The 12,239-nt window shown below is 42.2% G+C and overlaps 1 protein-coding gene across 1 annotated transcript in view; it reads right to left on the bottom strand.

Moving 5' to 3' along the window:
• Window positions 1-9,553, bottom strand: part of COQ3 (coenzyme Q3, methyltransferase) — a 28,502-nt gene extending 18,949 nt beyond the window's left edge. The window contains exon 1 of the mRNA XM_070419301.1: window positions 9,421-9,553. Coding sequence (XP_070275402.1) covers window positions 9,421-9,529 — 109 coding nt within the window. The 5' untranslated portion in view covers window positions 9,530-9,553. The remainder of the gene's footprint in view (window positions 1-9,420) is intronic.
• Between the last annotated feature and the right edge of the window lie 2,686 nt (window positions 9,554-12,239).

Genomic DNA, 12,239 nt, shown 5'->3' with positions numbered 1-12,239 from the left:
CCTAATATGCAAAGTCCCCTCAGGCAGTCATTCGACCGGGAGACTGGGAGTTCGACCGCTCACTATGATGTTTGTTGACCACCATAGGGCAGCGCGCTGCGACCTGTTGCCGGCTACCTGGGGGCAGAGGTGACGGGGACGGAGGTGCGGTGAGAATGTGGGGTGTCCACCGAGCTCACTCTCACTTTCCCTGCTATCCTCCCCTGGGACGCCAGAGCTCGCATGCTGGGTGCCTACGAGGAGCCCACCCCGCACCCGTGCAGCCTCTTCTGGGTGAGCCGGCCGCAGACACCAGGACCACAGGGGCCAGTTGGGCTCCCCGTAGGTCATAAAGGAGCCAATCTGCAAGGCCAGCCAGGAGAGAGCGTGCTGCCTGCCTGGCTTCCGTGTGGCGCCACTGGGCGGCTCAGAGGCCCATGCTGTGCACAGGCCCGCTGCATCTGGCCGTGCTCATCGCATCTCCACATGGGGACTCGGGCACTTTAACTCAGGCGGAGGGGGGCGCAGGGCCCAGGTGCTTCCCAGGGCCCAGGGGTCAGCTGGAACCTGCCCTACCATGCCAGATGCTCGCATTTTGATCACTGGCCAGGCTTAGGGACCGCACCCGTGCATGAATTTCATGCACTGGATCTCTAGTAATTAAAATAAAACAGAATAGATAAAATAAATCAAGGCAAAAGTTAGTTCTTCTCAAAGATCACTAAAGTTAATAAGCTTCTAGCAAGGCTGACAAAGAAAGAGAAGACCTGTATTACCAATATCAGAAATTAAAGAGAGGATATCACTATCAACTCTAGAGGCATAAAAAGAATGATCAGGGAATACTAAAAACTCTACACAGAGAAGTTCTACAGTTTAGACAAAATGAACCAATTCCATGAAAATCACCAATTACCAAAACCCATACAAGCTGAAACACATAGCCTGAATAGTCCTATAACTGCTAAAGAAGTTGAATTCATAGTTAAAATCTTCTGAAAAATAAATCTCCAGGCTCGGATTGCTTCCCTAGTGAATTCTACCAAACACTTGAAGAAGAAGAAAACAACCAATTCTACCCAATTTCTTTTAAAAATAAGAGGAACACCTCCCAACCCATTTTATAAAGTCAGCATTACTCTGATAAGAAAGCCAGACAAAGCTGGCACAGTAAAGAAAACCAGAGACCAATTTCTCTCATGAACAGACACAAAAATTCTCAATAATTAGTAAATAGAATACAGCAACATGTAAAAAGAATACTATAGCACAGCCAAGTGGGACTTATTCCAGCTATGCAACACTTAGTTCCATATTAGAAAATGAATGTAATCTACCATATTAATTAAAAGAAGAAAAACCACATAATCTTACCTGATATGGATAAAACATTTGACAAAACCACACCTACATGATTAAAAATTCTCAGCAAACTAAGAATAGAAGGAAAATTCTTCAATCTATAGAGCAGTGGTTCTCAACCTTCCTAATGCCGCGACCCATTAATACAGTTCCTCATGTTGTGGTGACCCCCAATTTCATTGTTACAAATTGAACATAATTAAAGCATAGTGATTAATCACAAAAACAATACGTAATTATATATGTGTTTTCCGATGGTCTTAGGCGACCTCTGTGAAAGGGTCGTTCCACCCCCAAAGGGGTCCGACCCACAGGTTGAGAACCACTGCTATAGAGCATCCATAAAATTCCTACAGCTCACATAGTACTTAATGGTGAAAAACTAAGTGCTTTACCTCTAACATCAGCAACAAGGCAAGAATGCCCATTCTAATGACTCTTATTTAACACAGCACTAAAAATTTTAGCAAGTGCAATAAGGCAACAAGAAAAAAAGAAGGAAATAAAAGGCATACAGAATTTTCCTTATTTGGAAAAAATAAAAAATAAAGCTCCTGAAACTCATATGTGAGTTCAGCAAGGTCACAGATTACAAGGTCAACACACAAAAAATGTCAATTGTTTCTATATACTTACAACAATAAACAATTGGAAAGCAAAACCCAAAATGATATACCATTTAAAATCACTCCAAAAGCCCTGGCCAGTTGGTTGGAGCGTCTTACTAAATACCAAAACATAGCAGGTTTGATTCCAAGTCAGGGCAAGTACCTAGACTGCAGGTTTGATTTCCCATAGGGTGCATGTAGGAGGCAACCAATTGATGTTTCTCTCTCACATCAATGTCTCCTTCTGTCTCTCTCTCTCTCTCTCTCTAAATAATAATAATCTAATCTAATAAAAGAGAAACAGGCAAATTGACCACACCTCCGCTATGCCCCAAGCCACGCCCACCAGCCACGCAGAGCGACTATATGCAAATTAACCCAACCAAGATGGCGGCCGGCAGTCATGGAGCTGGAGCAAGCAGGAGGCTTGGTTGCCCCGGTGATGGAGGAAGCCAAGCTTCCCGCCTGACCTGGCCGGCTGTGGCCACACTTCCAGGCAACGAAGTTTCAATTATAGAAGATAAATAAATCCCAGATACCTGCTTCCAGCCAGCCTCCACAGGGAGTTTGGGTGGCTGGAGGCAGTGGCCAGCCTGCAAACAGCCATCAGCCCCTCACCCAGGCTGGCCAGGCACCTCAGGGAGGACACTTACCCTGAAGGGGCTGTGGCCAGCCTGCAAACAGCCATCAGCCCCTCACCCAGGATGGCCACACCCTCATGGGGTGAGGGTCCCCACTGGGGGACTTGGCCAGCCTGCAAACAGCCATCAGCCCCTCACCCAGGCTGGCCAGAGACCCCAGCGGGGACCCCCATCCTGAAGGAGCTGTGGCTAGCCTGCAAACAGCCATCAGCCACTCACCCAGGCTGGCCAGGCACCCCAGCGGGACCCCCACCCTGATCCGGGACACCCTTCAGGGCAAACAAGCTGGCCCCCACCCATACACCAGGCCTCTATCCTATATAATAAAAGGGTAATATGCAAATTGACCCTAACAACAGAAAGACTGGGAATGACTGGTCACTATGACACACACTGACCACCAGGGGGCAGACGCTCAATGCAGGAGCTGCCCCCTGGTGGTCAGTGCACTCCCACAGGGGGAGCTCTGCTCAGCCACAAGCCAGGCTGACGGCTGTCAGTACAGCAGTGGTGGTGGGAGCCTCTCCCGCCTCCTCAGCAGTGCTAAGGATGTCCAACTGCAGCTTAGGCCTGCTCCCCACTGGCAAGTGGACATCCCCTGAGGGCTCCCGGGCTGCCAGAGGGATGTCTGACTGCCAGCTTAGGCCCATTTCCCAGGGAGCGGGCCTAAGCCAGCAGGTGGTCATCCCCCGAGGAGTCCCAGACTGCGAGAGGGCACAGGCCGGGCTGAGGGAACCCTCTGAGCCCCCCCCACCCGAGTGCACAAATTTTTGTGCACCGGGCCTCTAGTACCAATAATAATAATAAAATCAGTCCTAAAAAGAATGATTTACTTCAATTGTATAAATTTAACAAAACATGTATAGTGTCTACATGCTGAAAATCTATATAAAACACTGATAGAAGAAATCAAAGACAACCTAATGAATGGTGAGACTTAATTGGTTTTTGAATTAGAAAACTCAATATCAATTCTCCCCAAAATGATCTATATGTTTAACACAATTTCTATCAAAATCCCAATAGCCTTTTTTTTAGAATAGACAAGCTAATTCTAAAATTTATATGAAAAGGCAAAGGAAATAGAATAGCTAACATAATATTAAAGAGAATAGCCCTAGCTGGTTTGGGTCAGTGGATAGAGCGTCTGGCTGAGGACTGAAGGGTTCCAGGTTCAATTCTGGTCAAGGCACATGACCGGATTGTGGGCTCAATCCCCAGTAGGGGGCATGCAGGAGGTAGCTGATCAATGAATCTCTCTCATCATTGATGTTTCTATCTCTGTCCCTCTCCCTTCCTCTCTGAAATCAATAAAAATATATTTTTAAAAAAGGTACATATAAAAAAAGAAAAAAGAGAAAAAAAAAGAAAACAAAAAGGTACATATTGTACAATTCCATTTATATAACACTGTTGAAAGGACAAAATTCTAGTAATAAAGAACAGATCAGTGATTGCCAAGGGTTAAGGTTGGGGTTAGGGTCTGACTGTAAAGGAGTGGTACCTCGAGATTTCTTTGTGATTATAGAACAGCTCTGTATCCTGATTATGGTAGTTGATACACAAATTTCTACATGTGGTCACACACACACACACAAATGAGTTCATGTAAATGTGGCAAAATCTAAATTAGGTCTGTACTTTAGTTGTTTTATACTAATGTCAATTGTGGTTTTGACAATGTATTATAGTTAGGTTAAGATGTTATCACTAAGGAATTGGTGAAGGGCATATGGAAATTCCTCTACTATCTTTGCAAATTCTTGTCTCAAATTATTTCAAAATAAAAATTTTATTGATTGATTTTAGAGAGAGAGGAAGAGGGAGAGAGGGATGTGGGGGGAGAGAGAGAGAGGAAGGGAGAGGAAGGGAGAAATCCATTTGTTGTTCCACAAATTTATGCATTTGTTGGTTGTTTTTGTTTGTTTGTTTGTTTTTTGGTAATCCTCACCTGAGGATATTTTTTCCATTGACTTTTAGAAAGAGTGGAAAGAAGGAAGAGAGGAGGGGGAGAGAAACATCAATGTGAGAGAGACACATTGGTTGCCTCCTGCACACGCCCGCAAACCAGGTTCATGCCCTTGACCAGTAATCAAACCCGAGATCTTTGGATGCGGGTGGATGCTCTAACCACTGAGAGACACTGGTCAGGGCTCACTGGCTGATTCTTGTATGTGCCCCGACCAGGGATTAAACCCACAATCTTGGTGTGTAGGGATGACGCTCTAATCTGGCCAGGGCCAAGGTCAAAATAAAACATTTTAAATTAAAAGTACAAAGAGGCGCCCTAGCTGGTTTGGCTCAGTGGATAGAGCGTTGGCCTCGGACTGAAGAGTCCCGGATTTGATTATGGTCAAGGGCACATGCCCAGGTTGCAGGCTCGATTCCCCAGTAAAGGGTGTGCAGAAGGCAGCCAAATCAATGATTCTCTCTCATCATTGATGTTTCTATATCTCTCTCCCTCTCCCTTCCTCTCTGAAATCAATAAAAGTATATTTAAAATCATTTATGGACTATAATGAACAACATAAACTGATGAACAAAAACAGATCCAGAGACAGAGAAGCATCGATCAGACCGTCAAACCTCAGAGGGAAGGCAGGGGAGGGTGGGGGAAAGGGGGAGAGATCAACCAAAGGATTTATATGCATGCATATAAGCCTAACCAATGGACACAGACAACAGGGGGGTGAGGGCATGAGTGGGGGGGTGGGGGGTACTGTGGGGATAAGGACACATATGTAATAACTTAATCAATTAAAAAAATTTTTTTAAAAAAAAGGAAAAAGAGACTCACTACAAAGCATCTCCCTTATCCCCTGAGTCCAGTTATCCAGTTTCTCTCTCTGGAGGCAACCAATGTTACTAGATTTGTATGTAAGCTTCCAGAGATATTTTAGACATATATAATTTTTGTTCATCAATTTCTCTTATTTTAATACAAAATATAACACAGTACACACATTCTTCTACACCAGTGATGGCGAACCTTTTGAGCTCGGTGTGTCAGCATTTTGAAAAACCCTAACTTAACTCTGGTGCCGTGTCACATATAGAAATTTTTTGATATTTGCAACCATAGTAAATCAAAGACTTATATTTTTGATATTTATTTTATATATTTAAATGCCATTTAACAAAGAAAAATCAACCAAAAAAAATGAGTTTGCGTGCCACCTCTGACACGCGTGTCATAGGTTCGCCATCACTGTTCTACATCTTACTTTCTTTTTAACCTAACAATGTATTTTAGGAGGTTTTTTTCATAACAAAGAACATCCTTTTTTTAGGGCTGATGGTAACCCATTATATGCTTATCTCATAATTTACTTGCACCGTCCCCTATTAATGGACATTTGTTTAGGTTATTTCTAATTTCTTGCTATTCCAAAAACATAAGACTGAATTACATAAGTAATTTCATATATGTATGCATGTTTGAGAGTACCTGTAGATAAAATCCCAGGAATTGTGTCAAATGGCATGTGCACTTATTCATTAGTAATTGCCACTGACAGATGTTTAACCCCATGGATAACAGATGAGAATTTCTAATGTTGGTTTCCCCACAGTGATAGCACATTGATAGTCACCATGAAATGTATTATCACACCTTTTTATCTTTGCTAATCTAATAGATGAAAATGGTATCTCCAAGTAGTGCTAATTTATCATGAGTTTGTGTCTTTCCTTAAGTATAATGGTATGATGGTCTGAATGTTTGTGTCCTTAACCACCCCCCGCTCCCCCCACAAATTCATATTGTAACTCCCAAGGTGATGGCATGCCATGGGGCCTTTGCAAGGTGATTAGCTCACGAGGGGGAGCCCTCATGATTGGTTTGGTGGCCTTATAAAAGAATCCCAGAGGACAGAGCAAGAAGGCTCCATCTCTGAACCAGAAAGTGGGCTCTCACCAGACACAGAATCTTGGGTTTCCCAGTCTTCAGAACCATAAAAAAAAATTTCTGTAATTGATAAGGCAGCCAGGTATTTTATTACAGCAACTCCAAGACAAATGGTTATATTATTTATATTTCATGTCTTGTCATTATCTGTACTACCTACCTACCTGACTACCTTTTAAGACCCAGTTCAAATACGACCTCCTTTATGACTTTAGGTAGGTAAATGAGATATTAGATAATTATGTAAACTGTAACATATAGGTAAGGAATAAGGTATTATTATGAAACTGAGCCTCAGAGCCTTCCTGCTCTCTACTCAGTCATGACCGCTATCTCTCTCTCACCTCCCCTCTTACCTCCCTCATATCTGGCAAATTAGTCCCTCAGTCATTAGTATTGCCAGAATTCTCAAGGGCTTTAAAAAAACACCTCACCATAATTGAGAGAAACAAGTCAGTTTGTATTAATAAATAGGATGCTACCAATTCGTTCTCTACCAGAATCTGTGATCTTTCTTGTATTTGAGATTTTAAAGTAATGGAGGGAAATTTCATTTACTGCAAAAGTCATTTATCCAGCCCCTATAAGGTATTACATTGATAGTGAACAAAACCCACACCCTGCCAATATCTTAGGCCAGCAATCATCATTTATTATCTGGACTACTCTAAAGCCTCATGGAGCCTAGTCTTGCCTGCCTCTGTGCCACTTTCTATACAACTGCCAAGGGTTAGTTCTTAATTTTTAAAAAAATATATTTTATTGATTCCAGAGAGGAAGGGAAAGGGAGAGACAGAAACATCAATGATGAGAGAGAATCATCAATTGGCTGCCTCCTGTACAGTCCCCACTGGGGATCGAGCCTGCAACCTGGGCATGTGCCCTGAACGGGGATCGATCCATGACCTCCTGGTTCATAAGTCAACACTCAACCACTGAGCCACGCCAGCCAGGCCAAGTGTTATTTCTTAAAAACAAGCCTGATTATGTTGCTTCTTCTGTCATTTCCCACTGTCTTCAAAATAGTCAACCACAGGAGGTCTACCTGGCCTTTCAGGACTTGTCATGGCCTAAAAAGTCTACTCTCTCATCCCTTGCCACTCTCTGCCCTCATTTGCAGCCCTCCATCTACACTACTTTTCAAGGAACACTTTGCAGTTTCCCAGAAACCTCCTCACAGATATTCAAGCTGGTGCCTTTGGCCACTCTACCTGCTTCTAAAACTGGCCAACTCTTTCAAGACAACTCCCTATATACCCATTTAAGAGGATTACATGATCCCAAATATGTATTAGGTGCTCCTTCTATGTTCACTCCCAATATTTGGAAATAGTTATATTGTATTTTTTCCTAAATTTCTGATTATAAAAATCATGTTTACTGAAATTAATTTCAAAAAGTATATGATTAAATGATAGATCACCAACTCCACCACAGATAGTCACTACTAAAATTTTTTATGTATCTCTATTCTATCTCCATCTATATAGCTCTACGTTCATAATACACACTGATTTATAACACTTTCTTAATACTATATCCTAATAATTTTTCCAGGTGGATACACATTGATTTAAATCATTCCTTTTTGTTTTTTCATCCTCACCCAAGAATATGTTTTTACTAGAGGCCTGGTGCACGAAATTCATGCACTGGAGGGGGGTGTCCCTCGGCCTGGCCTGCACCTTCTCCCAGTCCGGGTCAGCAGTCAGACATCACTCTCGCAGTCCGGGACCCCTTGCTCCTTACCACCAACCTGCAGCAGAGGCAGGAGACTCCCACCACCACTGCTGCGCTCCTCAGCGAGGCTCCCGCTGTGCTCACCAGCCATGAGCTCAGCTTCTGGCTGAGCAGCACTCCCCCTATGGGAGCACACTGACCACCAGCGGGCAGCTCCTGTGTTGAGCTTCTGGCCCTTGGTGTTTGTCATAGCCACTGGACTTCCCGTTTGGTCAATTTGCATATTAGAGTTTTATTATATAGGATTGATTTAAGGGGGGAGGGGGAGAGAGAGCGAGAGAGAGAGAGCGAGCTCCATTAGTTGCCTCCAGTAGATGCCCCCACCAGGAATTGAACCCAAAATCTAGGTATGTGCCCTGACCAGCAATCCTTTTGGGGTATGGGACTACGCTTCAACCAAGCCACCCGGCCAGGGCTCAATCACCGTTTTTGTTAGCTAGACTAGTCTTCCCTGTATGAGAGGACCAACGTAACTCTATTGGTGGGCCTTTACGTTTCCTTTTTTTGGTCATTATATCCTAATCTTAGTTGTATCCTAACATTTTTTAGAGGCCCTTGAGCTATCATTCATTTTAAAATTCCCAGTGCCTGGCATGCAGTATTTATTAAATGAGCTTCATTAAAGAATGAACTTAACTTTCAGGTTAACATTGGGAGCAAATAATCTGTTTTCTACAAGCATCAAGTACAGTGCATTATTTTCTTAATCGCTGCCAACAGTCTGCTGAATTAACCTATTAATCAAAAAGTGGTATAGCTGCCTTAAATTATTCCTGAGAGTGGCAGGAGAAGTGCAAACAAGACACAATACAACGCTATTGTGTTTGTATAAGAGACAGCAGCTGGCGTCCCTTCCCGCGGGCGGAGGAAGAAAGCGCACAACGACCTTGAGACTCCGGCAGGCAGCCGCGGCTCCTAAGGAACTCACACAACCAAGTGGCGACAAAGCCGCTGCGTCCACGGCGGAGGCCCGCGGGCTGCGCTCCCCTCGGCCGCGACGAGCCCTCAGCTCTTCTTCCCGGCCTCTGGGAAGGGGAGGGCGACAGCGAGACCCGGGCGGTGGGCACGGGTCTCCTCCAGAACCCGCGCGGAGCCCAGCGACTGCCTGCCGCCCTCTCCGCGCCTGCGCACAGCAGCGGGTCCGCCCGGTGGGCGCGTGCGGGGGACCTCGGCACCTACTCACCCGCCGACGGGGTTAAGCGAGAACAGTTGGCCTGTGTACCCCGAAACCTAGATGTAAACACTCCTAAAGAACGGCTCCCGCAGGAGCTCAGCTTGCGCACTACCCACATCGTGACAGAGGATCCACGTCTTTTCCGGTCCCTCTGGTAAAAGATCCCCAACAGAAAGGTTCCGGGATCACTCTCGCGCAGTCAGGAGTCCATCTAATCACGGTTGCACTTAGTGGATGGTTTATGTATATAGCTATAGTTATTCACCCTCAACGTGTCAGATTGTGTGTGCAATTAAGGTATAGAATGTTTCTATTATCACAAACGAACTTAAAGATCCTTCTATTCTGCCTATCCTATATGACATCATGGCCAAAGTAGCCATCCATCATGTTACTGCTTCCTGCTACGTCCTAGCTTTTCTTTTATTCCCTGGTAGCTCTATTTCATATTTAACAGATGTCTCCTAGGGAATTTACACTCCTGTTAGACACTCTTAGAATCTTAAAAGCATGGAAACTCTTCTCTAAAGAAAGAATTGTCAAGGTCAATGTCAGAGGGCCAGAAGTCTAAACTGAGTATTCTCTGCAAGTGACCTGATAATATTCTGGAAGGGCATACATTATATAGCAGGAGACTGTTAATTACCAAGGCTAGGCAAACTTCATTGAGAGCAAGAATGGTGATTTGTAACATTTTACCTCTAAATATATAAAAGCCTTTCCTTGGATAAGAAAAATAAATTTCCAGCATTAATGGTAAAAAAAAAAAAAGTCATTGTACATTTTCAAAGTTTTTTGAATTAGTAGAACTTACATAGCTCAGTAATGGCCTTTCACTTACGGCTTCTTAGTAAAATACTGACCTCATTCTAAGAGTGGTTGTGGACCTCGGCCATCTCTTCAAGGCTCCTCTCTCAAGATGGCAGAAAGCTCTGCATAAAAGACCCTTGACCCTTTAGCATGTGTTAAATATTTGCTGGTGAGTAACAGATCCAAGAAAAAAAGCCAAGTGTATGATTAAGTTCTAAGAGCTTTATTTAAATGTACTTGCTTTGAATGTACCACCTCACTAAGCTTCAGAGCCTTCCCACATTTTCAGTTCAACAAAGGCAATCAGTAATTTGTTTTACTACCGAGAGGAAACAAAAGCTCTTCAGTACCCGCTAGTTTGACTCAATAAGCAAAACTAGCTCATATGGTTTTTCTGTACAAATGCAAAAGGCTTTCCCAGACACCTAAACCCGAGTTGTTTTGAAAGGATTTGCAGTTGTTATATGGTATATAGCCATTGTTGGAGTTAACCCCCAAAGCATCACTATGGTATCGCCCATAAATGTGTTGTCAACTCGTCTACAATTTTACTATAAAAATAAAAATCTTTAATAATTTTGAAATTCAATTTTATATAAACTCTTTTCATTCAAGTTAAGGGTAATGTGCTCCCTTACAGCTAAGTTTTATTCCTTTAAAATGATATACTACTATATCCACTCAGAGTTTAACTGGTAAATTTTCACATAAATTGGTTAACTAGAATTATTAGAATTTTAACTTACCATAATCAGAATATGGCAGATTTAACCTATGTGTGTTTAGAGAACACTATACCTGATAAACCTTTATGTATAAATGTAACTCAACATGCCATGTTAGCCCTGGCTGTGTAGTTCAGTGGATAGAGCTTCAGCCTGCACACGGAAGGGTCTCAGAGGGGTCGTGGGTATGATTCCTGGTCAAGGGCACGTACCTCAGTTGTGGGTTTAATCCCAGTCGGGCGCATTGAGAGGCAAGCAATTGATGTTGATTTTTCTCTCTGTCCCCTTCTCTTCCCCCTCCCTACCACTCTGTCTGAAAATCAACGGAAAAAGTATCCTCGGGTGAGGATTTTAAAAAATTAAAAATAAAAGTAGCATGAGTTATTTTAGGACTAATAAGAAGCCTATTTTCTCATTTAGGTTTAGACTTTACAACCAAATTCTACTTAATATTGAAGAACTTAAGGGCTTTAAGTGTTAAAGATCTTGGAAATAATCTAATTCCACCCTTATGTAGTTGAAGAAATTAAGGTCCATAATGATTAAGTGATTTGCCCGAAATACATCAAGTATTAGAGCCAGGACAATCCAATAGATCACTATTTCCATTAAACCATGATTAGTAGACCATTTTAGAAACTTCGGTAAATTAAAATAGATTTTAATATATGTAACAGAAGAAAAACTCAGTTTAAATGAAAAGATTTCCAGAAGACAATATTATAGGAACTTTATAACTTACATAATTCCTATGTAAAAAGAAACTATGTTTGTGAAATTCACCTACTGTATATTAGAAAGATGCTAAAAAAGACATTTTACAATGGCAGAAAACATACACTGAGATTCCACACCAATTTTTATTTATATTTTGGGGCCTGAAACAAATCTTCTAATTACTTCTTCCAAATTACATTTTATGCTCTTAATGGTGTGGTTTACCCCCATTCCACAAGAACAAATATGATGAATACACTAGAAATTTTTTTAAAACCTCTTAAGACAGTTTTTATTAACCAATTCAGACCAATGATTGTCTCAAAAACTGAATCTATTAATTTTCTGGTGGTGTCATTTAGATGATTTCATAATTAAGTTATACATTTAATGAACTTATGTGTAAGTTTTAGCATTCACATCCCAAATCATGGAAGACCTATTTTATAAAATCTTACCATTCAAGGTAAACATACTTCATTACATGTCAATGAAATGAATTCTCTAAATTATCCATAAAAAAAAATATCTGTAACACTAATGTGTCTACTAATAATCACACACATCATGACTGTG

Source organism: Myotis yumanensis, unplaced genomic scaffold, assembly GCF_028538775.1.
Source record: "Myotis yumanensis isolate MYYU_CA2020_CCGP unplaced genomic scaffold, mMyoYum1.0.hap1 SCAF_6, whole genome shotgun sequence".
NCBI lineage: Eukaryota > Metazoa > Chordata > Mammalia > Chiroptera > Vespertilionidae > Myotis > Myotis yumanensis.
The sequence above is the reverse complement of the archived record's forward strand: the minus strand, read 5'-3'. Positions and strand labels throughout refer to the sequence as shown.